The sequence below is a fragment of the Drosophila persimilis genome, unplaced genomic scaffold, assembly GCF_003286085.1.
Source record: "Drosophila persimilis strain 14011-0111.01,24,50 unplaced genomic scaffold, DperRS2 tig00000622-arrow-arrow-pilon, whole genome shotgun sequence".
NCBI lineage: Eukaryota > Metazoa > Arthropoda > Insecta > Diptera > Drosophilidae > Drosophila > Drosophila persimilis.
In genome coordinates, this window is record NW_020825326.1 from 2,266,075 (window position 1) to 2,289,196 (window position 23,122).

A 23,122-nucleotide genomic window follows, 5' to 3' on the forward strand; every position below is an offset into this window, starting at 1 on the left:
AGAAAAATACTTGCCTTGCTGTCCTACTGACATATCTTGGTGGTATTTACTGAATTGAATTGGTTTTTTATCTGGTCCTTTAAAGCCATATCATGCAGAGAATTTCATAGGTTTTTGCCAACGCATTTCCGTTAAATACGGTATGTAAGTATTCTGCCTAGTATTTTGCAGCACTATTGCTTTGCCGCCCTGTTCTGAAAAAGACGCGCGCAGCTTTTACCGTTGCTGTTTAAATTTAAATTCAAATGATTTTCCCACTTTGATTCTCCTTAATGCAGTGCATGTAATTTCATTGTTTTGTATATATGTAGGTACACAAGTTTATTCTCTAATACATTATTTTAATATTAATTTAGATAAAAAAAAAACAAATGCATAACAAACATTTAACATAGTTCTCTAAATATTTTTCGCCATCTATTTTTTTCTTCGTTTTGTGTACTTGGTTTACATCGTACAATATACATATTCATGAATGATGTATGTACACATACATGTACATATACTTACATATGGATGTATGTATGCACGTACTTTTTGTAAATTGTACTTGGGTCACTTTCAATGGTTGTTCTTGCCAAAATCATTCTCTAACTTACATATTGATTCTGTGGGGAGGGGGAATCGGGATCGGAATCCGATTCCGGATTCTCTTATAGTCTAGCAACATTAAACATCTATAAAAAATGTTCGTACAGTAGTATATTTAGTTTAACTACGTCATATACGCACACATGTGTGTGGAAGTACATATGTACATACATAGTATAGTTTAACCGAAATTTGTTTACATTTTAGTTTTGTATAATTATGCAAGTATGTTTGTATCTATGTACATATGTATGTATGTAGTTGGTAACAGTCTTTTATCACGTTTAGTTTTGGTTATGCACATGCTGCAACATGCATAATGTATGGTACATAGGTATATAGTATAGTTTAATTGTATTCCGATTTAGACTAATAATTGTTTATCCTTCACATCCACTTCCCAACACTCTTCGGAGTGCGACGACTCTAAATTGAAGTTAACGACCACTAGCTCTACACATTTATGCGTTCTGTATGCATACATATGTGACTAACTCTACCTGGTACATAACGGTTAAAACAACGAACAAACAAGTATGTATGTATGCCTGTCTGCCTGTGTGGGCTGCGTGTGAGTGGCCTGGGAAGGAGGGCTTGTGTGGCCGGCAGGCATTTAAAAAGTATTGTATGTACGTTGTCTCATGCTCACTCATGGGTTCAGTAGTAGTGGTTGCTGCTTTCTGAAAAGCAGCAGCAGATCGGATCCAACTAGATTCAAACTAGAATAAAACTATGTGTTCCATCATTTTGTTGAGCTTGCTGCCAAGACAGTGTTATCACATCATTGATGAAACCCTTCTTCAGTTGAGAGCCGATTCTTTTCTCTCTTGTCTGTCTTTGTCTTTATCCTCTGCCACCCTGTCTGTTTAGGACGGCCTGGCTTGATCCTGACCTGGATCCAGATCCTGATCCGGTCTACGTGGCTCGGAATCCGAATTCTTAGTTGCAGTGGCATTGTTGGCCTTGTTCTGTAGCTGCACCTCGTACTCGCTCTTGATGTTCACAAACAGTTCACTTTGCTTCTGATGCTCCTGCTGCAGGTTCAAAATAATTCGAATTATATACCAGGCTGTCATCAAAGGTGATCCGTAGAGTGTGAGATCACTTACCATAATCTCATCGAAACGCTGATTGGCATGAGGCAGCTCGTATCGATTGCCCTGGTCCCGTAGATTCCTGGCTACATTCAGCTGATGAGATAGCTTTCGTCCAATATGGTCCAGGGAGGTGTTCAGCACATGCTCGATCTCTGCAAGGAAGAACAGACGTGTCAGGTGTCAGTAGATTTACTTAGGGATCCATCCAGGAATAACCTGGATAGAAGCTCACCTGTGCTGGGCATAAAGCAGCGCTTTGCTACCTTAACATCCTTCGGTTCCTCCAAGGCTGAGCTGCTCCTCTTTAGGGAAGGTCCCACTGGATTTGGGTCGGGTGTCAGTGGTACCTGGCACAGGTCGCATTGGGAGCGGGCGTCGCCGCCTCCATGGCAGGTGCATTCAGGTAGGGAGCTTGGTGACTTTAGTGCCGAGCTTTGAATGCTCCGCAGATGCTTAGCTACCGTCACATTGACCACGCTGATGCTCTTTGAAATTGAGGACTTTACGGAGGAAGCTTCGGGGGGAACTAGAGCCAAAGGCGGGGTCTTGGAGCTGCCCTGACCATGGCGGGATTCCGACAAAACTGATGAGTGGCCCAGGAAGGAGCTGTGATGCGGACGCGAATGATGGTGATGTTGATAGGATTCTCCGAACTCGGACATGCTGCGACCGCCATCATCCTCGTCATCGTCGTCGTCGTCGTCCTCCTCATCCTCATCATCCTCATCACCATCCAGCTGAGACGGGTCCTCGTTGGACTTCTGCAGATTTTGGATGAGTCGCATGACGGCCTTCTCCAGCAGCGCAGGATGCTCAGAGGCGGGCACATCAATGGTTGACTGGGGAATCTGCGTGTTGATTATCACCGAAAATTTCTTCTTCATCTCTTGGACGCGCCGCTTGCCTTCCTCATCGTCCAGCAATGTGTTGACGCATACGAACGAATGAACCTTGTTGGTCTCCTTGTCGATCTCCAGGTAACCCTTGGACTGCAGGTAAATGATGTTTCCATTCCGGGTGAACAGACGGTACGTGGACTCACCATACGAGCTGTTACAGTCGTACACTGAAACAGATTATATGGGTTACGATTAAATGGAATTTCTAAAGAGATCACTTGAGAGATCAACGAGAGAGATTCTTACTCTGTCTTAGGGCCACGATCACCCAGCGTACGTCGTCATTGTGCATGAAGGTGAAGGGACTCAGGTTGCGCACCTCGTCTGTCATATAGCCCGCTACAATGCCGATTCGCTGATCGCAGTCGATGATTCGTCCATCAATCAGGTGGCGAGTGCGATACTCCAGCGAGTTCGCATCGATCAGCCGGCTGGCGATCTTCGGCGGACGGATGATCCTAGCACAGCCAGTCAGAACCTAAAGAAGAGAAAGAGCGGTATCAGTGATCGTGGATTCCCGGAGAGATAGTCAAGCATACAATATCGTTGCCGCTGATCGTGTGCAGAGGAATGACATCATCGCGACCTCGCGTCCTCCGAATCAGCTGCAGGCTCGAGCTGAAGGTGCTGGAGCGGACGCCACGAGGCGCATCGTCACTCCGGCGGAAGCAACCATCGATCTTCACCACCTCATAGGCTGTTGGTTCCGAACGGGGCCCTGCACGAGCCAATCTAGAGAAATTAAGAGAAGTTCAAGCTGCTGTTTAAGGAAGCCTTTGGATCAGAAATCCCAGTGACACATACCGCACGCGAAAGCTGCGCCTGTCCTCGCGCAGTTTTCGATCGATGTAGTCCTCCTCGGACTTACTGCGCAGTCGCGGCTCTCCATCCGCTTCTGAGTCTGCGGCGTGAACATCGAAGAGATTCTCCAGCTCTGTGGGGATCAACTGCTGTTTGAGCATGTTCTGGTCCTCAGGATGGGTAATCTGCATGATGCTCTGGCCGTACAGGTCCGTCTGACAATGGCCAAGGTGCTGCTCGATGCTCGATGAAATCAGCAAGATGTGGCCGTGGCAGGTTACGGTAAGGAAGAAGCTGTCCAGCATGCCCATCAGGGTGTCTGTGATCTGTGGGCGCTGGTGCTGCAATGTCTTGCCGAAGGCTGTAGGAAGTCCCCATTAGTACCGTCATCGCTGGCTCTATCATTGATCTTTGTTGGGATCCACTTACCGTGCTTCAGCCGAAGTCCGTGGGCAGCAAAACGGAGCACGGCCGTCTTGTCCACGCGTCTCGGCGACTCAGCCACATGGGGCACCATCGTGGAGAGCTCTTGGATTGAGCCATTTAGTTTGTCGCGTCGGTTCTTTTCGGCCCGGTTGCGTGCCTCCCGGCCGCTTTAAAGGAAACAAATGGACAGGGTTGCATGTGTAAATTAGGTTATAAACGGCAATGGTTACTGTTATGTAAAGTTGGGCAACAGGACAGAAAGGAAATCTATTTCACATTAGGGTAGGTAATGACTGATACAATATAATGAGAATTAAGCCGGCCGGAAGTATGAGCCAAAATACGCCAGTCTAAACTGAGATTGTAGAAAGGGAAGAGAGCTTCTACAGGTCTCAATTAAATAGAGCTGGAGGTGAAGATCGAGAAAGAGAAGTAACGAGAGTTAGGTAAATAAACCTAAGCTACTCTGTGTGTGTGTGAGAGAGAGAGAGATAGTTCGCGAGGCAGCTTCTCCATTCTGTCTATAATCCGGTTGCAGTTGATCTAGTAGTCTCTACGAACTAGCTCAGCGTTAAACAAGACTGACAGAAGAACGGACGGATAGACGAACATGACTATGATGGGCTATTGATGCTCATCAAGCATACATATATTTGTGAATATACTTTATAGGGTCGGCCATATAGCTATAAGAGAATCCAAATACTCAACAAAGGTGACACTTGACGTCATCCAGACTGAACAAGCCAATCGAGCCGGCGGCTTATGTATCTCCCCTTCAGAGCGGGCACGACAACGACATTGTGCCAAGCAATGCACTGGAAAGCTTTGCCGGCTCGTCTGTATTCTGTCCGTCCATCGTATATAGGGTGTATGCACGGCTCATGAATTGGCATTTGGTCGGGGGTTACCCAGCCGACACTATTTCAGGGCATGTACTATGCACTACCCGGCTAGACGACAACGGGGTACCCGACTCCGTCAGTTCGTCAAACGATAATCAGCAACAGCTGGCTTCCGTCCGGGTGGTGGAGCGAAGGGGCGACTGGAAGCGATGTAAGTGCAATGATCACGTTCGTTTCGGCTCTGTTCGCTTCGGATCGATTCGATTGGCGCCATCGTCTTGAACGCTATTCCTTGGCTACCACTTTTGATTACATAAAGTTCTCTCTCCCTCCCCTCTGTCCGACCGTCCGGCTACCCCTCCGATGAGTAATTTATACGGAAATGTGAGAGCATTGCGTTCGATTAGCAATGGCTACTACATTGTTGCGTTCACCCCGCTCGCTGATGTAATTTATTTTAGAACGCAATTGCAAAACAAGTTCGCAAACTACGAGTGCACACACACAGAGCGCGCAACGAGGTGCACGAGTAATGTAAACAAAATCATAACCCAAAGGTATTTTTGATATTCCGACTCTTTAATATCCGCCAATATGGGTCTGTTTTCCCATGGTAGTTATGTTCATATTTCGGTCCGGAAGGCTGCCTAACTTTTAGAAAATACTCGTACAAAATCGCCATCATCTGACACCCATGCAAAAATACGAGTAGTCCTTACGATGGGCACTTTTCTACTCAGTACTCTACATATTAGATTTATGTATGTTTTCTTGTATTTTATTCCGAATTTGAGGTGGCGTAAAAAATATTCAAATGCACTTCTTTCAGAGGGATACCACAGGATTCCTGTTGCGCTAACTCTAACTCATCAAGACGCACGGACAGTCAGACATGACTTTGGACAGCGATCATGGTTCTGTCTGTTACATATATTTACATGCATTGAATACATCCCCATGCTCTTTGAGTGCCGCATATACATAAATATAGTTTTGTGTTAGGTGTGGAAGAACATACAGTGTACGGTGAATGTGTGTACAAATATCGACTCCTCTGTTGATGTGCAGGTATTCTCGTCAGGAATAGGTATATGTATGCATATATATACCCAGCAAACCAAACTCTCACAAATGATATCCCACACGAGTCAAATGCGAGACTTAACACTACAAAACGCTCTCGCTTGGATCCTAAAATGATACGAATATAATACTTGTGAAAGCATCATTTATGTAAGGCACTTAAACACTTACATACATATGTATTTAGTACATAAAAGTGAAGGAGTAGCGTACTCCAGGAGTAGCACGTTCCAAGCACAATAACTCGTAATAATTGATAATCCTGAGCATCGGTGCCAAAGAGAACCAATTGCAATCCACTGAAGTAAGAGTACTTCGTGCTATTTTCGGGGTGAATTTTAGCAGCAGCGTCCCAAAAGGGGGGAACTTGAGCTAAAATAATGAGGAGCGGCACTCAAAGTCTTCAAGAAGTTATCGGTAGATAATTTGTAAGACTCGACGAGGGTCGGCTACAAGAACTATTCACGTGCATGGGCAGAACGCGCACCAACCAAGTAAATGCAACAAAAATATTTTGCGGTCCTCTATCAAGGGAAGCTTGCACTCGAATGAAGTGCGATTTGCCAATTGGGATGGAATCAAAGCTAAAGCAATGGGGGTGTTGAAATGTTTCAAGGGAGCTCCGAAAATGCACAGCAAGACATTTGGCAGAAGTGAACTTTGTCGTATTTTAACATGTTTTCACATTAAAGTTAATCAAATAATCAGGCAGGCTCCTGTTTTCGCTTACTTTTGAGTCTTGCGTTTTCAGCCAAAACGTTTCGTTTTCGCTTTTAGGTGCTCCCGTTTTCACAAATTTTGGCATCGATATGCTTAATTTTCTCATTGATTCTGGCCAACAAAAACAGCTGATCTGGTTTCTTAAAAAATATACAGCGTGATAGAAATTGGGTTTTTTTTAAATTGCTTGTTTTGAAGCAAAACGACGACAGAAAGTGCACGAGTTAAGAAGATCAAGGCATCTTAGATGCAAAACCTGTGTATTTAACAAGTTTGACGAACTGAGAGCAACAGCATGCACAATGAAAATTAAATTACTAATGGTACAAAAATGAATTTGTTGCACCTACATCTTTAAATATATGCGGAGCGTAACAGCTGTCTTTTCCCAGATGTTCTGTTATGCGCATGCTACGAGCACAGTCCGTGTTACGCGCACATTTGTACTGTTATGCGCAAAAATTGTCCTATAAGTTACAGAAAATTGTTGTTGTCCTGACCAAATATTTCCCACTTTAAAGTTTTGGGTTATAAAAAAAATATAATATATGTATATATAAATAAATTATATATAATGTTTCGTTTTCAAAACAGAAGAAGCTTGCGTTATGCAAAAAACGGGACCACCACTTTATGTGTTTTCAAAAGTAAATAAAACGAGGGGGAACGTTGTGTGTTTGCTGCGGAGACCGCAACTCTACATTTATACCCGATACTAAGTCAGTATGGCTCTCCTCCGGCAGACGGCGCGAATATTAAACGACACGACAAAGGGTGAGTGCGATATAAAACGTCGTTGCTCTAGCTCTTATAGTCTTTGAGCACTATGCGCTGATAGGGACGGACAGACGGACGGACGGACAGACGGACGGACGGACAGACGGACAGACGGACAGACAGACATGGCTCAATCGACTCGGCTATTGATGCTGATCAAGAATATATATGCCTTATGGGGTCGGACACGATTCCTTCAGGACGTTACACACATCCACTTTTACCACAAATCTAATATACCCCAATACTCATTTTGAGTATCGGGTATAATAATCAGCTCGAGTCGACTCGAGCCCCCATTCTCGGTCCCAGTCTGGGGCGCACACAGGTGTGTAGTCGGGCAGTCTCTTCTGCACTTTTAGCTTGTGCGTCAGGCATATCTTGGAGTTGGGACCCATCGCTGCTCTATTTCATTAAGTAGTCAATAATAAGACTATTACTATATGATCTATTCTTTTGATTTGATGTTCTTGCTGCAGCGCCTTCGTTGGTATCCCACCACTGACTACACCCTACACCTCGGGTGCACTTGTTGCGACGCTTCTAGTGGTTCTAGTGCGGGACAAGTGGTCAGTTAACGTGTGGTTTTGGCCGCTCGATGTGCCAGGTCTTCAGCTGATTGCCAGCAACATTCCGTGTGCATGTCATTGTGCACGAGTATGTGTCCGCCATCAGAATGTGTGAGCGTGTGTTTACACAACTTGTTGCATTTTCCGCTGAATGGCAAAGCGAGGCAGAGCTACGCCAAGTGTTCGGCCTCTCTCACTGTGTGCTGCCTGTTGCTACAATGTAAGCGATAACTGTACTCCCTGTCGCTCCCGCTCTCTGTTGCGCTGCACCGCGCTGCACTGCGACCTTGAAACCATGCAGAAGCAGAGACATGGGAAATACAGCAGTGCGACAGGGACGGCTATGCGAACCCATCGAAACGCATGGGATTTGGGAAAAGTCATTACGCGTACGAGTACAGCAGCAGAAAAAGCAAATACGAGTACAAACATAAATATTGCAAAGTAAATAAGGAAACAAATTCCGTATTCTGTTTATGGTCTGTCAATCAGTGGAGGGGGCTGCCGTGGGGTGGAGAGGACTAGGGACTGGGGGCATGCACGCGTGTGCAGCTCTTTTCTAGCCGCAAATTGGTCAAAATGATGAAAGATGAGGATCCGAATGTGGTCGCGGGTCGTCTTGAGTACGAAAATAAATCAGGGAACAAAACAGAAATTTGATAAAAATATAACGACCTCCTGCATCTGCACCATGGGACTAATCAGCCGCAGAGAGGTTTCTCGAGGGCCGGGACCCGGCACAAGTGTGCCTCAAACGTGGGAGGGAGCCTAAGGGAGAAATGTCAACGACGTCAGCGGCTAATTGAGAGGGGCAATCTCCAATCAGACTAGACACTCAACGGGTGGTGTGGAAAGAAGTGCGTAGGACGTATGAATGGGAAGCAAATTGGTGCCTGCGGCTCGGCCACGGGTGGATTCCGTCTCAATTTGCACAGTGGGGGATCAGAGAGACAGAGTGTCGGATGATCGAAGAGTGCAAAAGGGGGAGGTTGGCGGATCTAAGGGAGGATTGGGGGACTCACCTATTTGAAAGCTGAAACATCTCCATCATGGTTTCGTGTGGATGCGGGTGTGGATGTTGGTGCGGGTGCGGGTGCGGGTGCTGGTGCTGGTGCTGGAGCTGCGGATGGTGATGCGTGTGCTGGTGCGGATGCGGATGCGGATGCGGCACTGGCATATGTGGATACTGATGATGCAGCGGATGCCGGTGAGCCGTATGAGCTCCAAAGCCGGGTCCTGGTCCCGTTCCCGTTCCAGTTCCGGGACTTCCTCCTGCAGCCGGGCCGTAGCCACCATAGCGAGTAACACCGGCTCCGACTCCAACTCCGACTCCCACTCCGACTCCAGATCCCGTTCCGGCCGAACTGTACGGTGAATTGGGATACCACATATTCGGATAGAAGCTAGGCGAGGCCGCTCCGTGCGGACCCTGCGACAGGCCCGGGGAATGTGCATAGGGATGCAGGCGGCCGCCCCCGCTTGAGCTCGAACCCGCCGGCGATCCTCCAGGAGGAGCCGGCATTCCCATCCCGGGCACTGGACTGGCCGGCGATCGGTAGTTGAAATGGTACACTGAACTTGATGGCGGTCGCAGCATCAGTTCGCAGTTGGAAGGGGTTGGCGACTGGTAGTAGCTGTTGGCAGCACTCCCGCTGCCGCTCACTCCGTAGTCGGAGCCTAGCACAGAGCTCTCGTTCTCGTCCGGGTAGCTGTCGTCCAGTCCGTTGCTATCATCGCCATCTACATCATCTATAGCATCTCTGCCACTGACCCCGACACCGACACTTTCACCTCCCTGATTTGTTCTGCCGGCTGTTTTCGGTTGCAGTTTCAGTTCCGGAGCTAGTTCAGGCTCCGCGTCCCCGGCATCTGTGTCCGGATCCCAGTCGATGGCGCTTGGATCGTATTCGGCCAGGTTGCAATCGGTTTTCCCCAGCGAAAGGAGGTCGGTGTCAAACCCGCTTTCAGTTCCGAAATCAGTGCTACTTGCGGTTCCACTCGCGGAAGCAGCTCGCGGTGTCGGCGCAGGTGGCTCGCCAAAGTAGGGAATGTCTTGCTGGAGGTCTTCAACGTCCTGACTCTGACTCGTGGAGGAGTTTCTGCTGCGGGTCGTCTCCTCCATGTTCTCCAGCTGAAACAGATAGGTAGACAGAGAGAGAGAGAGAGAGAGAGAGAGAGAGAGAGGAGAGAGAGAGAGAAGGAGAGAGTGAGGGAAAGAAAGAGATCGGGAGATGAGACTTACATCAGTGGGAGCTTGACCTGGCAGCTTATAAGCATCCCGTAATTTCAATTACGGAATCAAATATTTCGATTGCTGATTATTTAATTGTTAAATTGTTGTTGCTTTTGTTACTACTGTTTCTCGATTTTTCGTTTGTTTCCATTTCCATTTGTTTTCGAAATGATATTTGAAATTAAAAATAGATCAAAATGAAACTAAAAAGAAATCCAATTGGACGTTCCCAAACTTTTTTATGATCGAACTCGTAAAATTCTAGCGGCAATAAACGACTGTGAGTCATGGGCGGCGAGGGAGGGTACCGTGAAGGGCGCAAGTGTATGACAAAAAAGTAAAAGTCAAAGAACTAGTGAAACATACATATTCTTGGTTATTTATATGCGACTCTTGTCCTAGTGCCACCTATAAATAATACTCAAGCTACAGATCCGAGTATATAAATACTACATGTATACATAAGTAGGTAAGTGAGTGTATACACAGATACACATGTACATATATACATACGTATTCAACACCGAGCCAAGGACATACATACGACATATGTATATGCATCGGCGGATTCACGGCAGATCTTTGAACTATATTTACTCCTCGCTTTGTCCATTCCATTTCCTTTGTCACACATATTTATGTATGTAGATACATATATCATGCTTCTGATTCGGACGAGTATGACCAGGGGAGGAATTGGCCGTGATTGAATTGGTGTGAAGACTGAAGGAAATTGTATCCGTTTCTTGTTTTTTCTTCTCTCTTGAATTCGATATCCTATTTCCATTCAACAGCTATATTTACCTTAGAAAATGGGGAGTGTCCATTCATGAATAATATCATTCCATCGAATAGACAATCAAATGTTTGACAGCCACAATTTAAGAGCACATATATGATTTATCTTTGGTCTACCAGAAATTGGTAAGAGATATACAGAAGCAGGGCGGTTAGACAACAGTTGAGAAAAACAGACCACAGACAGTCTACGGACAGATGATAGGAGAAACAAACAAACTTACGAGTATGTTAGATGGACAAGGTGCAGACAGTACGGAGACAGTCATATCTTTCATTTATTTAAATAGTAGACCCATCCTCCCTTTGATTGGCCATATTCCTGCGCGCTTCCGTTGCTTTTCCCTATCTCAGTCTAGTTATAGTCAACCCCCCCCTACACCTGCACTGGGAAGTGCTTCGCCTTTCCCCTGCTTACAATCTTGGAGTACGAGTATCTGGCACTGGCACTGGCACTGGGAATGTGGGGGCTGAGCAAATACGGAACCCGAACAAATACTTGACAAGAAAGTAACTAATATGCAATTCGAGTGTTATTATTTTTAGCTGATTATCATACACGTTGTTCCTGTAGAATGTTCAGGTATATTAGAAAACAGGCAGGAGCAATTACTTTCCACTGTTCTACATAAAAATACATAATATTCCATGTCTAACTTGTTGCATGAATGAAAGGATTGACTGACCCTTCTTCGGACAGAAATCGTCAAGCCGAGCGGGTGAGATCCACTTGAAGCACCCGAAGAACACACAGCGGGTATCACCCAGTCGGAATACTCGACTGTAGTGCGCCTATTTGTTTTTTCTCGCTTCATACTTTGTTCTGTAATTGTTCTCGAGTGCATGCCAAATATTAGGGGCAGCGAGAAGGAGACTAGACAGAGACATGTCAATTGCTGCCAAAATCGCTAGACGGCGTCGACGCCGTCGTTTGCAAATCGCTTTTTGCACGGCTTATAATGAGTGAAATGAAATCTAGGAAATTAAAGGAGCGGACACATAGTGTAGCGAGTCTCGGAGGATGGTCCGCAGCAGAGTGTCGACAAGTGTATGCTTCCCCGAGATAGTGATCCCTCGCTTGAATGTTATCATGGAAAGCGAAGATAAGGCACTGATCAAACCACAAATGAAATTATCAATTTTTATAGCCTTACATATATCTTGTCCAGATATCAAAATAAGTTTAAGTTTTAATTTTCATAATGGGATGTATCGTAAATAAAAACTAGTTCTCTAGAATCACGATGTTATTCTTATGCAATATTAAGAAATCTACCGATATCAATGGCATAGTCGTTCGTCTATTGATAGATGATACATATGTAAGTATGACTGTACGACTTCCATATCATCCTATTGAGCATAGGCGGAGAAACGTTGCCGGTTCCGCTCGATTAGGCCTCAGCCCGCTGTGTAATCTAGATATGATATTTGTATGGTTTGGAGAGTGTGTGTTGGGCAATTATAATCGTCGTATTTAACATGAATATGACTTTTGATAAGCCGCCAGTGTCGACGACGCCGACGCCGACGCCGACGCTTGTTTGCTCTTCTCGATTGTGTTTGGGCCAATGACCATGGCCAGACACCCACAAATGGTTTTTGTTGATTTGTGAGAGGTACGCTGAGGTCAGCCTAGGGCAGCTATTATGTGGGGTATGGCTCACATTATGAGTACGAATATATTCCTCCAAGCAAGGACCATTTTTAATAATTTAATAACTACCTAAGTACATAGTACATAAGAACGAATGCAGAATGAGCCCTCTGGGTGATGCACCCACAGTTCGTCTGGCCAAGAGAAAGGCCAGATGTTCTGGCCAGTAGAGATCCAGAGATGGCCAGAGATCTTGGCCGCACTGAAGGTGAAACCGTCATAATGGAAGCTAGTTTTAAAGCCAACTATTAACAGCCATTGGAATGGATGACTGCTCATAGGAGAGATGCCCGAGAGAGCTTTCACTACGAGGAGAGAGGAGTTACCGTGCAGATGTAACGGTTGCAATTTCATCAACTCTCACAGCGCATTCACCACCTTTTTCTGCCCACTTCGCACTCCCCACTCCCCGTTCTCCTCTGCCCACCGACCTTCAGCCTTGAGCCCAACATAAATCAATCATTAAATATTTATGTGCAACACTAACGGTAACAATAACAACAACCATAACAATCAAATAAAAGCGAAAAAGAGATGGAGAGACGGCTGGAGAGAAGCAAAAATCAATTTCACTTACATATTTTGCGATGTTTCTTCGCCTTCTGCATGAAGCGAGCGTTCGAAAGCTTTTTCTCGCTCCTAAACTGCTCTGCTCCGCTCTCCTCTGCTCTGCTCTGCTGTGTTTTGGGGCTGGATGCAAGCTTTCTCCTCCCGCTCGCTCGCTCGCTCGCTCGCTCGCTCTCTCGCGCGCGCTGTCTGTGCAGTTTGTTTATTTCAATGGCACTGCCGCTGTCTGCTGCCCGCTCCTCTCTCTTCCTCTGTCTCTGTCTCTGTCTCTGGACAGACAAGACTGTCCGTCTCGCTCTGTCTGCCTACAGTGAGGGATTTCGGATTTCGGAGTGGTGCGTCCAGGAGGGGCTTGCCAGCTAGCGCGCTGGGCAGGGGGGGTGGGTGATATTAGCAATTTATATATTTTGTATTACTTTGTTGTTGTACTGATAGCTCTGTTGTGCAGTTGCAATTACAGTTGTTATCTTCTTGCCGTACTTTTTGTTGAGTCGGTTTTTCTTGCTAGCCCTATCTGTGGTTCTTTGTACTTGAATTTGCGTGCTTTTTGATTGAAATATATGTACGTATGTTTATTTGAAAAGAAAATTAACAACAAAACAAAGACCACTGCATGGTACAATTATACTTGAAGTATGTTCCTTTTAGTATTTTCTGGTACTTTCACTTTTTTTTGTATTTTCACGGTATTCGGTTATAGCTTATTAAGCTAGTTTCTTGTTGTTTTTTAGCTAGTAACTGGTTATAGCATTTCAGGTAACTTAGTTTCCTGTGTACTTGCATGATATTTTATACTTATACTCTACTGAAGAGCAGGTGTCTTTAACTCACACGCCGAATACATTTTCAATTGGCTAATTATCCTGCACTACATATTCCAGTATTATTTTGGCGGACGGGAATAGGGAGTAGGTTTTCAGTCACATTTTCGACCTGTAGCTGCTTTTTTGTTGCCCGATCTCTTCACTTTTGCACTTCTTATAATTTGCATATAAATTTATATTTGTTGTGTATTTTTGTTGTTGTTGCGGGTATTCTGTCAATATTTGTACAGCTGGAGGTAGTTTTTGGTGTTGGATGTGTTGCCGTTGTGTTCGTAACGAGCTTCCAGCAAGTGTTCAATTGTTGTTGCTAAAGAAACATAAGGAGAAGAAGCGCGTTGAAAAAGAATTTTTTATTTTTATTTCGAGTTTCTTGATTTTATTATGTTTTATGGCTTGTTCACACAAGTGCACTGCAGTAACAAAACAACAAATTCGATACAAACAAACACTTTTTGTAAACTTTTTTTTTTTATGTTCGAAGGTTTTTAATTCAATTTTTAATAGAAGTCCTTGAATTAGCAATACTAAATTGAATTAATAAATATATGTATTCAACCCTCGCAGATCGAAGAAACTTCGTAAACGAATGCGGCAGAACTTCTCTAATATCTTTCATTGTATCATGGTATCCGACCTGTTGTTTCTTTTCAAGACTTGATTCAAATGTAATTTAGATGTTGCTGCGGTTTGCGTCTGCTGTTTTGCTAATCAACGGAATACTTTAATTTATATATGTATGTACATATGTATGTACAAATATGTACGGGTAGGAACCAACACAAAAATGTTTTTGTTGATCGAATCGGGGCTTTCACCTGTTGCTTTGTTGTTTATTTTCTCTGTTGCTGCTGTTAAATGCTTCTAGAATTCGTTTTTTATTATATATTTCATTGTTTTGTGGCTCGCGTGAGGCTTTTTATGAAAATATAAACCGGTTGGAGTCGCGTCGCAGTTAACAGCAGTCAGAGGGGTTTGTGGAGGTGTGTAGGGCGGGTGCAGGGGCTATGTCAGTCAATATGTACCAGTATTGCTCGAAGAAAAGTTCTCACACGTGAGAGAATCTCACAGAGAGAAATCACGAGCAGAGATTTTAGTATGGAGTTTGTAGAGCAACTGTTGATGATATTGCATAGAGGAGATCGTTGTCTTAGCTTGTGAATGGGTTATAGCTTCCTATATACATATGTATGTATGTACATGTGTACACACATTCATAAGCACATGTCCAGTCCATCAATCAGTTGGGATTTACAGCTCAAATCGGCAAGATCATCATTTGTGGTCCTTCGAGCCAGATTGATTATTCATTCGGATAATAGAAGTCGCATTAACATAAGTTAGTCTCTTCTGTATGTACACATGTAAGTAAATCTTTCCTATACTTGTTTCTAAAGATCCCATAGATCAATATCCCGAGCAATATCATCTGGAAAACCTTCTGGTTCAGTCCGATTAAAAATCTATTATTTTCCATAGTCTCACCCAAGAATCCCAAGCCAATTCTTTGCAATGCATAATCTCTCTCGACTCCTTTTATAATGTCCTGTATTTCAAGGCTCTGTCTGAACTGAATTTCCTAAGCTCCTAAGCAGAACTAACGACGCACACTTGTACAGAAAAGTATACGGATGTACGGCAGTGTCTGGTTGTGTGAATTAAACTCAAGTGGCGCTTGCCATTCCAAATCAAATTCACCGACCTCCTTTGGGGGATAGGACTTTTGCTTCTTTTTGCTCAACTTCTTGTTCCTGGAAAAAAGCTCACAAAGCAGCACATTCCCACGCACCCATAAGCATATACATATGTATGTATATGTACATACGTATGTATGATATGTACTATGTATATGCATTTGTATATACATACGTACATATGTATGTGTGTATGCATGAGTGAAGCAAGGACAACTGAATCATGAGCCACTGATGTTTTCGCTGCGGGAGGCGCTTAGTGTGGGTGGGCGTGTGCCGCTCTGGAGCTCTGGAGCTCTGGAGACGACAGACGTCTACGTGTGGGCGTTCGCCCAAGTGCGTGTGTCTGAACGAGTGCTACAGTGAGAGCTCCGCAGGGGAACGTTGCGAGCAGCGACTCTGCATTTATACCCGATACTCAGTCAGTATGGCTCCACTCACCCAGAGGGCGCACAATGCACGATGAAGAGAGTGCGAGAGAGGAAATGAGTAAGCGCGTGGAAGGCGTTGCGTAGCTTCAATAATGATCCGATCTAAATCAAATTTAATCTGGTAGATATGGTTATTCTCTACCGTAATTTCGAAGTACGCATATAAAAGTGTGATATCTCTGAGATCTAGGCGCTCGTCGGAACGAACAGATAGACAGACAGACAGAGAAAGCTATATCGAAACGGCTGTTGATGCTGATCAAGCATATGTATACTTTATAGACGCTTTCTTCTGGACGTTACTCTTTACTCTGAGTATCGGGTATCGAAAAATCGCCAAAAGTATGTTCAAACCTAATTTATCAACTATTCCTTTGAGAGTCGGTTAAACTTGTAGTTTTCGTCGTTGGTTCGCTGCATGGAGGAAGCACTGTGCGCCGTGCTTGCCTGTTTGTTTGCACAGTTCTGTCGGAAAAATGGCACGCACGCCGGAAAAATCTTTGTGAGTATTTCCCATTGCTATGGTTCGTGCTACGGTTGACAGGCAACACACACGCACCGCCATTCCATCTTGCACCAATTTGCACCCATCACCCACACCTACCCCAGCGCCACCCACATGCAGCACTCTCTCTGCATCTGCATCTACATCTGCATCTGCATCTGTTTCTGTTTCTGTCCCATTCGCAGAGGTCCGCGTCTGGGGCCTGGGTCAATCAACCGACTGCGGGCCGTAATTGCAAAGAAACCACAACAAAATTCAAATGTAATATATAAAAAAAAACTTTTTTGTTCTCCCCTCCTCGTCTTTGCTTCTATCTCTTTTACCCCAAATAATTCTCTCTCTCTCTCTTTCTGTCTGTCGGCGTGTGTGCTTTTGCACTCGGTTTATTTGCATTTCAGACGCGACGTAGAAAAAAAATTAAAATAAATTCAAGTGCTTCGTCCAAAAGAAAAAAAATGAGACAGTATGCGAACAACAAAAATGTTGGCGAGCAAAAGGCAAAAAAGCAATTTAGCAGTGATGGGAGTGGTAAAGCGTGATGGGGGGAGGGAGTGTGTTGAGGGATTATCAAAAAGAATAACAAAAGCGAGAGCAGAGCACGAAACGACAGCGAGAGCACAAAATAAATAAATTATATAATTTGCTTTGACGTTTGCTGAGCCCCCAGTCCCTCTCCCAACTCGGCCACATCCCCACCCCTTCCTTTGTGGGTTTGTTTACATTTCTAATAGTTGAAGTTACATCAAATAATCTCCTCCTCCCCAGCCCACGTTGCTCTACACGACGCCCCCCGTTCCGTCGGATTAGATTCAGTTTGAACTGTGGGGCGTATACGCAATATTACGTATACGGCGATTCAACGCTCTCCCGCTCCTACCGCTCCTACCGCTCTCTCTGTCTTTCGATGGTTGATTTATAAATAGAGGAATAACTGACAAAATAGATCATCCGGAGAGGATCAGTGGGGATGCGGGTGGTCTGGCTGCGGTTCTGGATATGAGGAATCTCATTAAGGGGTTCTTTCCATTTTGTTCCATTTCATCTTCAATTTAATTGAATGTGATACAGGTTCTGGGCTATACGATTACACACAAAAATACCTATTGCTACACGCATTGCCCTCCCACCACCCCTCCCAAAAGAATGTCCTTTCAGCTTACCAAAGGAATTACGCGCAATTCTCCAAAATAGCAAAAATAACAAGCATAGACACACAGACACACAGACAGAGAAGGAAACCATCGACAAGCTCCCCCTCTCCCTCTCCAACTGCTTGCTCTTCAACTTTTGCGTGCTGAGTCGGTGTCAACTGCTTGCTCCCTCTCTTGCCTTGTCTCGCTCTCGCTGCAGAGTCTGTCTTTGCCGCCTGCCTCGACCTGGCCCAATGCTGACGATAACCAGGGCGCTGACGTCGACCAATGTTTTTGCCAATATTGGGGACATCAGGTGGTGCCTGGCCAAAAATAGCGGCATGCTTGAGAGCGACTGGTACGGCAAGAGAGAAATAGAGCGGGAGAGTGAGGCGAGCCCAAAGCGTGGTCATTTGAGGTTTCAGTGGACTTCTGTGGCTTGAGCACGTTCCGAGATAAATTCCGTGTGCTCTCTGGATCATGTTATATTGTTGCATGTTTACTGGGTGTGTGCGTAACGTGCCGTAGAAAAGATTGCGCACACTCATACGCTGAAAATAATAGAACCCCACTAAACACCGATCCAGACTATACTGATTCGATTAGAATACCATCCTAAGATGGCGTCAAGCTATCTCAGATCCTATGTTCGGGACCCCCTCTCTCACCATTAAAATTCTCAACCAATTAAGATTCGATCCATCGATAAACCTTTGTTTTGTCAGTTTCGGCATGCGGCATTTGGAATTCTCGCTCGATCGATTTGATTGCGCCTAATTTATAGGCCAATCGTTTTGCTTGCGGATGACGAAGCAGTCCCAGGCGAAAGCAGTGTCACAGCAGATTGTTAGCTGATTCGGAAAATCCAGACCTGCTGAATTTTCCAAATTTCACATCAATTGTTTTCAAAAAACTTGTTTCAAAACAAACAAACTGTTCAACAGAATAAATGTCTCAATAATAAAAACCATTTCTGATGTCTGAGTTCTAAAACTAAACTAAAATGCCTCATATTTATACCTGTTACTCTTAGGGTAACAGAAAATTATTAAAAGTCTCAATTAATATATGCTGTATTTTTGTTGGATTGCTTCTTATTTTTTCTTAGAGTGTAGGAGGGTCTTTGAAAACGTCTCTCCTTGAAATATTATACGGCGAAAAGTACCAATTTATTGTCTAGGTTAGGTTATCAATTGCTCTTGCTCAAGTTCAGGTCTGCTTCAGTACAGGTTCGGCTTTTCTCGGGCCGAAGCTTTTGCTCCGTCTGTCTACAGCTCTGGCTCTGCTCCGGCTCTGTGCTGTGCTGTGCTGTCTGCGCCTCCCGCTCTACGCGGTTTCCACGGCGAGCTTTCAGCTTCTCGGCGCTCTCGCCCTCGCTTTTACTCTCTCTCTCTCTCTCTCTCTCCCTCCGCCTGTCTGTATGCCACTCTCCAGCGCTCAGCTAAACAGGGCTGCCTGCCTGGCTGTTCTCTCAGACGCGACGTCAGCAAAAAATGTATGAAGGCGACAAAAACAAAAATTAATAAAACATACGTACATATGTATGTATGCATGTACATATGTACATATTTATGTATGTGAGTAAGCGAATATAAAAAAGTTAAAAAGCACTCATGTGTATAGTATGTATGTACATATGTATATATGTATTTATATATATGTATAATTAACAACATTTGAAACATTCTCCTCGAGACGCAATTGCCAACATCAAAATTAACATCAGCCCTATACCTACATATATCCATCTACACCACCATCCCCGTGCCCGTGCCCGTCCCCATCCCCATTCCCATCCCCACTCCCCACCCCGCCAACACTTTTGTGAGACATGCGACGCAGAAATTAATTATCAAACATAAAACAAAACAAAACACACACTCAAACAAGAGCCACATTTCGGACAACAGCCCAACAACAACGGGAACGAAAAGCAGAGCCAGCAAAAATAATAAAAATAAAACATAAAAAGGCAAGGAAAACCTTGAAATAAAACCGAAAAAATTCGACAAAAAAAAACCAAACGAAACGTTTTTTATTGAATGGAACTCGGAATTGGACGCCAAGCCATTCGAAAAGTGTTAGTTTTGCTATTATTACTTCATGTTGCCCCTAAAAATTGTAATATTCGCCATTATTATTAGCTTTTTCCCCTTATTCTCAGTTGTGCTGTGGAGGCTGAGTACTGGGGAAGTTCAGAGGTTCGCGACCCCATAAACCGTATACACACTGTATTCATGCTATACTCCACTTGTCCGTCCAGCTATCAGAACGAGCACCTTGATCTCGTACACCCGTCAGACGAGAGATGTGAAATTTTGCCAGCGCTTTTTATGAGACTCTGGCGCATGGAAATGCCCTCATTGTTATCATACAAAATGCGTAGTCATTTTCCAAATTTTCAGGAAATCAAATAGGGTTGGAAGAAAATTCGGGATTTTTCTTTATAGTAGATATTTAAATATTCCATTATTCCTCCAGAAATATTGAGGACTGATAAATTGGCTCCCAAATCTGTGAGCTTGTCCACCATTTTGCATGTGTGGTTTCAAATCAATCAAATAAAAGACTGGGGAAAATCGGGTTTGTACGGTGTTAATTCTCTCTTTGGGTATCCTTATAGTCGGTAGAGTCGTCGGCTCTTTGGTTTGATTATTTTGTCAAAAGGCAAAAAAAAAAAATAAAAAATTTACTAAACCAAAAAAAGAAACTGGAAATTCATTAATATGTTAATTTTTTTTGTCTTGGCTCATTGATTGTGTCTGTGTGACTGTATGTCTCTGGCTCTGTATCTGTCGTCTGCCTCTGTGTGTGTCTGCCTGAAGTTGTTGCTTTTGCCGTTGGCTAAGCAGATTTTGGGATTTCAGGCAATATGATTTTGTGAATTGAACATTCCCTAAGCCCCAGACAGAAAATAACAGAGGTGCTGGCCATTTCCAGGCTTTAGTTCTCGGGTTTCGATCACGCTCCGTCGAGGCGATCAAAAGGCGCGCGCGCAGCTGATTCCAACACAAAATTGTACATACTTGTACATACATATGTATGTACGTTCATGCATTTTCTCGTTTTATATTTACAGTCTTGTACAGTGAAAGCTCGCTGAGGTGCACACACTCCGATCACAGGAAGAAGCACGTCGATTCTGCAGTCGTTTAGAAATCTATTCGCTCGAAACAGCTCTCCCTGTAAGTCGTATTTTCTTGGTGGTCTAACTTTTCCTTGTTTTTCGAAATATTTTCACATTTGTTTCACTCTTTTTTTGTTTCAAACTTTACACAAAACACACATACAATTAAACACATACATATACCACCAAAGCGTTGATAGGAAAGAAGAAGCAGTGCACCCAATTTTGTGTTTCGGTGTTTCAGGTGCTGATGTTGTTGTTGGTGTTGCTGTTTCCTCTGTTGCTTTTTGGGTCTTTGGTCTCACTGTTTGATATTCCAATTCGATTGGTTAGCGTTTGGGCGCCGCCATTTACGCTGCTCGAGCGTGTTCTTTGCATTTTCAAAAAACCGAAACAGCACTCGCACGCATACAAAGACACACACTCGCTCTCACAGAAAAAATAATAATAATAATAATAAATAAGAATGAGAAACAGCGAGAAAGAAACAGCGATTCGAGGGAACCAACCGAACGAGCGTACGTCGCGACGCGTCCGTCCCGAGCCGCTACAGAAACAAAAATTAATTACATATATTGAAATCACAAACTAAACTAATCAGCCAGACCAGGCCGTAGCAGAGCAGAGCAGTGGCAGCGACAGAGAGGAGAGCAGAGAGCGAGCGAATCAGCTGCATGAAAGCTAAATACCAGTACAAGAAAAAGCTTGCTCAGCGCTTTCTCAAAGCGGGCGTGCGAAAGAGAGAGACAGAAAAAGGGAGGGAGAGAGATGTCTGTCTGCGTTGTCAAGAAGACCTTGACTAAGGTTTCCGGCCGGGAAACCGTTACATCGCTCAGATTGAGTATTACACTATACAGCGGCAGCATACAGAAGCATTCCGAGAGAGAGCTTATTTCGGTGTAAGCTTTTTGAGCAGCAGAGAACAGAGTGACGCGACAGTTTGTCGCTTTTTAGTCTATGAACTTGACGCTTGATTTTTACACCATGTACGCCTCCCCGCAACCCCAACCTAATCCATCACCACAATCACCACACAACACAAACAACTGAATTTATAAACACAAACACACAAAAGCTTGCCGAGGAAAAGAGCAGCAGCAACAGCAACTGCAATAGGAAAAGCATAATTGCCGAACGCCAGATTTTAATAAGCTGCTGGTGTTGCTGCTCCTGCGTATGATGTTACTGTTGTTCGCGCTGCACTGGAAGAAACTATGGAACAACAAGCTATGCTGGAGGCGCCACCTCGCCATCCGCTGCAGCAAGGCCAAAGCAAAGCGAAGACGCGTCGTTGGACTTGGACTGATGCCGACTGACTGAGATCCAAGTCCAAGGTAGTCCTTAAAGCTGGGCCAGGACGTGCTCAGAGAGCTTTCGATTTGACAAAAGCTTTTCGGCATCCCCTATGCTCCGCTCCGATCCAAAGGAGTTGGAGCAGTAGGTAAGAGCACAGCAGAGCAGACAGGGCGCATACGCAACATTCGAAATGCGTGAAAACAGTCTCACCATCTCGCTTGCACCCCTAGAGCTTGGAAATAGAAAGGAGTGCGCGTCTTGCGCTCCTCTCTACACTTCTTGGTTTATACGTTTACTTTTTGAATCTTTCGATAAGACAATCAAAATAATAAAAAGTGCGAGAGCGCTATAATGAAGACTTCTACAGCATGTTACCTGCTAGTCCGATTTTTTTTTTGGTCTGCTGCATCGGATTCGAAATACAAAGGCTTGAACTATCTCACAACGAGAGGATAATATGTAATCGCAATGATTTTCTGTAGATCAGTAGATAGTAATAGATACAAGCTCGACTGGAAATTGAGCATAGAGGATAGAGTAAAGAAGGCCACAGTGGCCCTCTATACTTGCAGAAAAGCCATCGGACTAAAATGGGGAATGACCCCTTATATAGTTCGGTGGTTTTACACCGCCATCATACGACCGATCATGCTCTATGAAGTGGTGGTATGAAGGCCAGCCTTAGACAAAAGGACATGCCTCAATAAACTGTGCAGAGTTCAACGCATGGCAGAGCTATGCATAACCGGCGGGCTACGCACTACTCCAGGGGAAGCCCTGGATACTGTGCTGGACCTCCTCCCTCCTCAGAATGAGAGAAGCTGTGGAAAGCGTCCGCGGTTGGGCACTCAGGAATCCTAACGAGACTCCCGCTATTACGAGAGAGGACAGAATACTGTAGCCCTAGTGATCACCTCTCGTTGCCTTTACAGGTAGCAATCCCATCCAGGGAGGACTGGGAGATGTGCGAACCGGGACCTGCAAATGCGGTCCACTTTTACACTGATGGCTCAAAGTTAGACGGCCGCGTGGGAGGCGAAGTCAACTTTAGCGAG

General features: G+C 44.6%; 1 protein-coding gene across 2 annotated transcripts; it reads right to left on the bottom strand.

Annotated features, from left to right (window-relative positions):
- Nucleotides 1-396: 396 nt before the first annotated feature.
- Nucleotides 397-21,244, bottom strand: LOC6602611 (aryl hydrocarbon receptor nuclear translocator-like protein 1). 2 transcript variants are annotated; one of them, XM_026990816.1, is made up of 10 exons: nucleotides 20,949-21,244; nucleotides 13,074-13,606; nucleotides 8,831-9,939; nucleotides 3,818-3,981; nucleotides 3,392-3,749; nucleotides 3,127-3,319; nucleotides 2,834-3,065; nucleotides 1,921-2,754; nucleotides 1,701-1,840; nucleotides 397-1,625 (listed from the first exon to the last, which is right to left on the bottom strand). In XM_026990816.1, exons 3-10 carry the CDS (start codon nucleotides 9,928-9,930, stop codon nucleotides 1,458-1,460), a joined length of 3,189 nt encoding a protein of 1,062 aa, XP_026846617.1. In that variant the 5' UTR covers nucleotides 9,931-9,939; nucleotides 13,074-13,606; nucleotides 20,949-21,244; the 3' UTR covers nucleotides 397-1,457. The 2 variants fall into 2 exon arrangements, with proteins under 2 accessions (XP_026846617.1, XP_026846618.1); XM_026990817.1 differs by lacking the exons at nucleotides 8,831-9,939; nucleotides 13,074-13,606; nucleotides 20,949-21,244 and adding an exon at nucleotides 4,480-4,511.
- Between the last annotated feature and the right edge of the window lie 1,878 nt (nucleotides 21,245-23,122).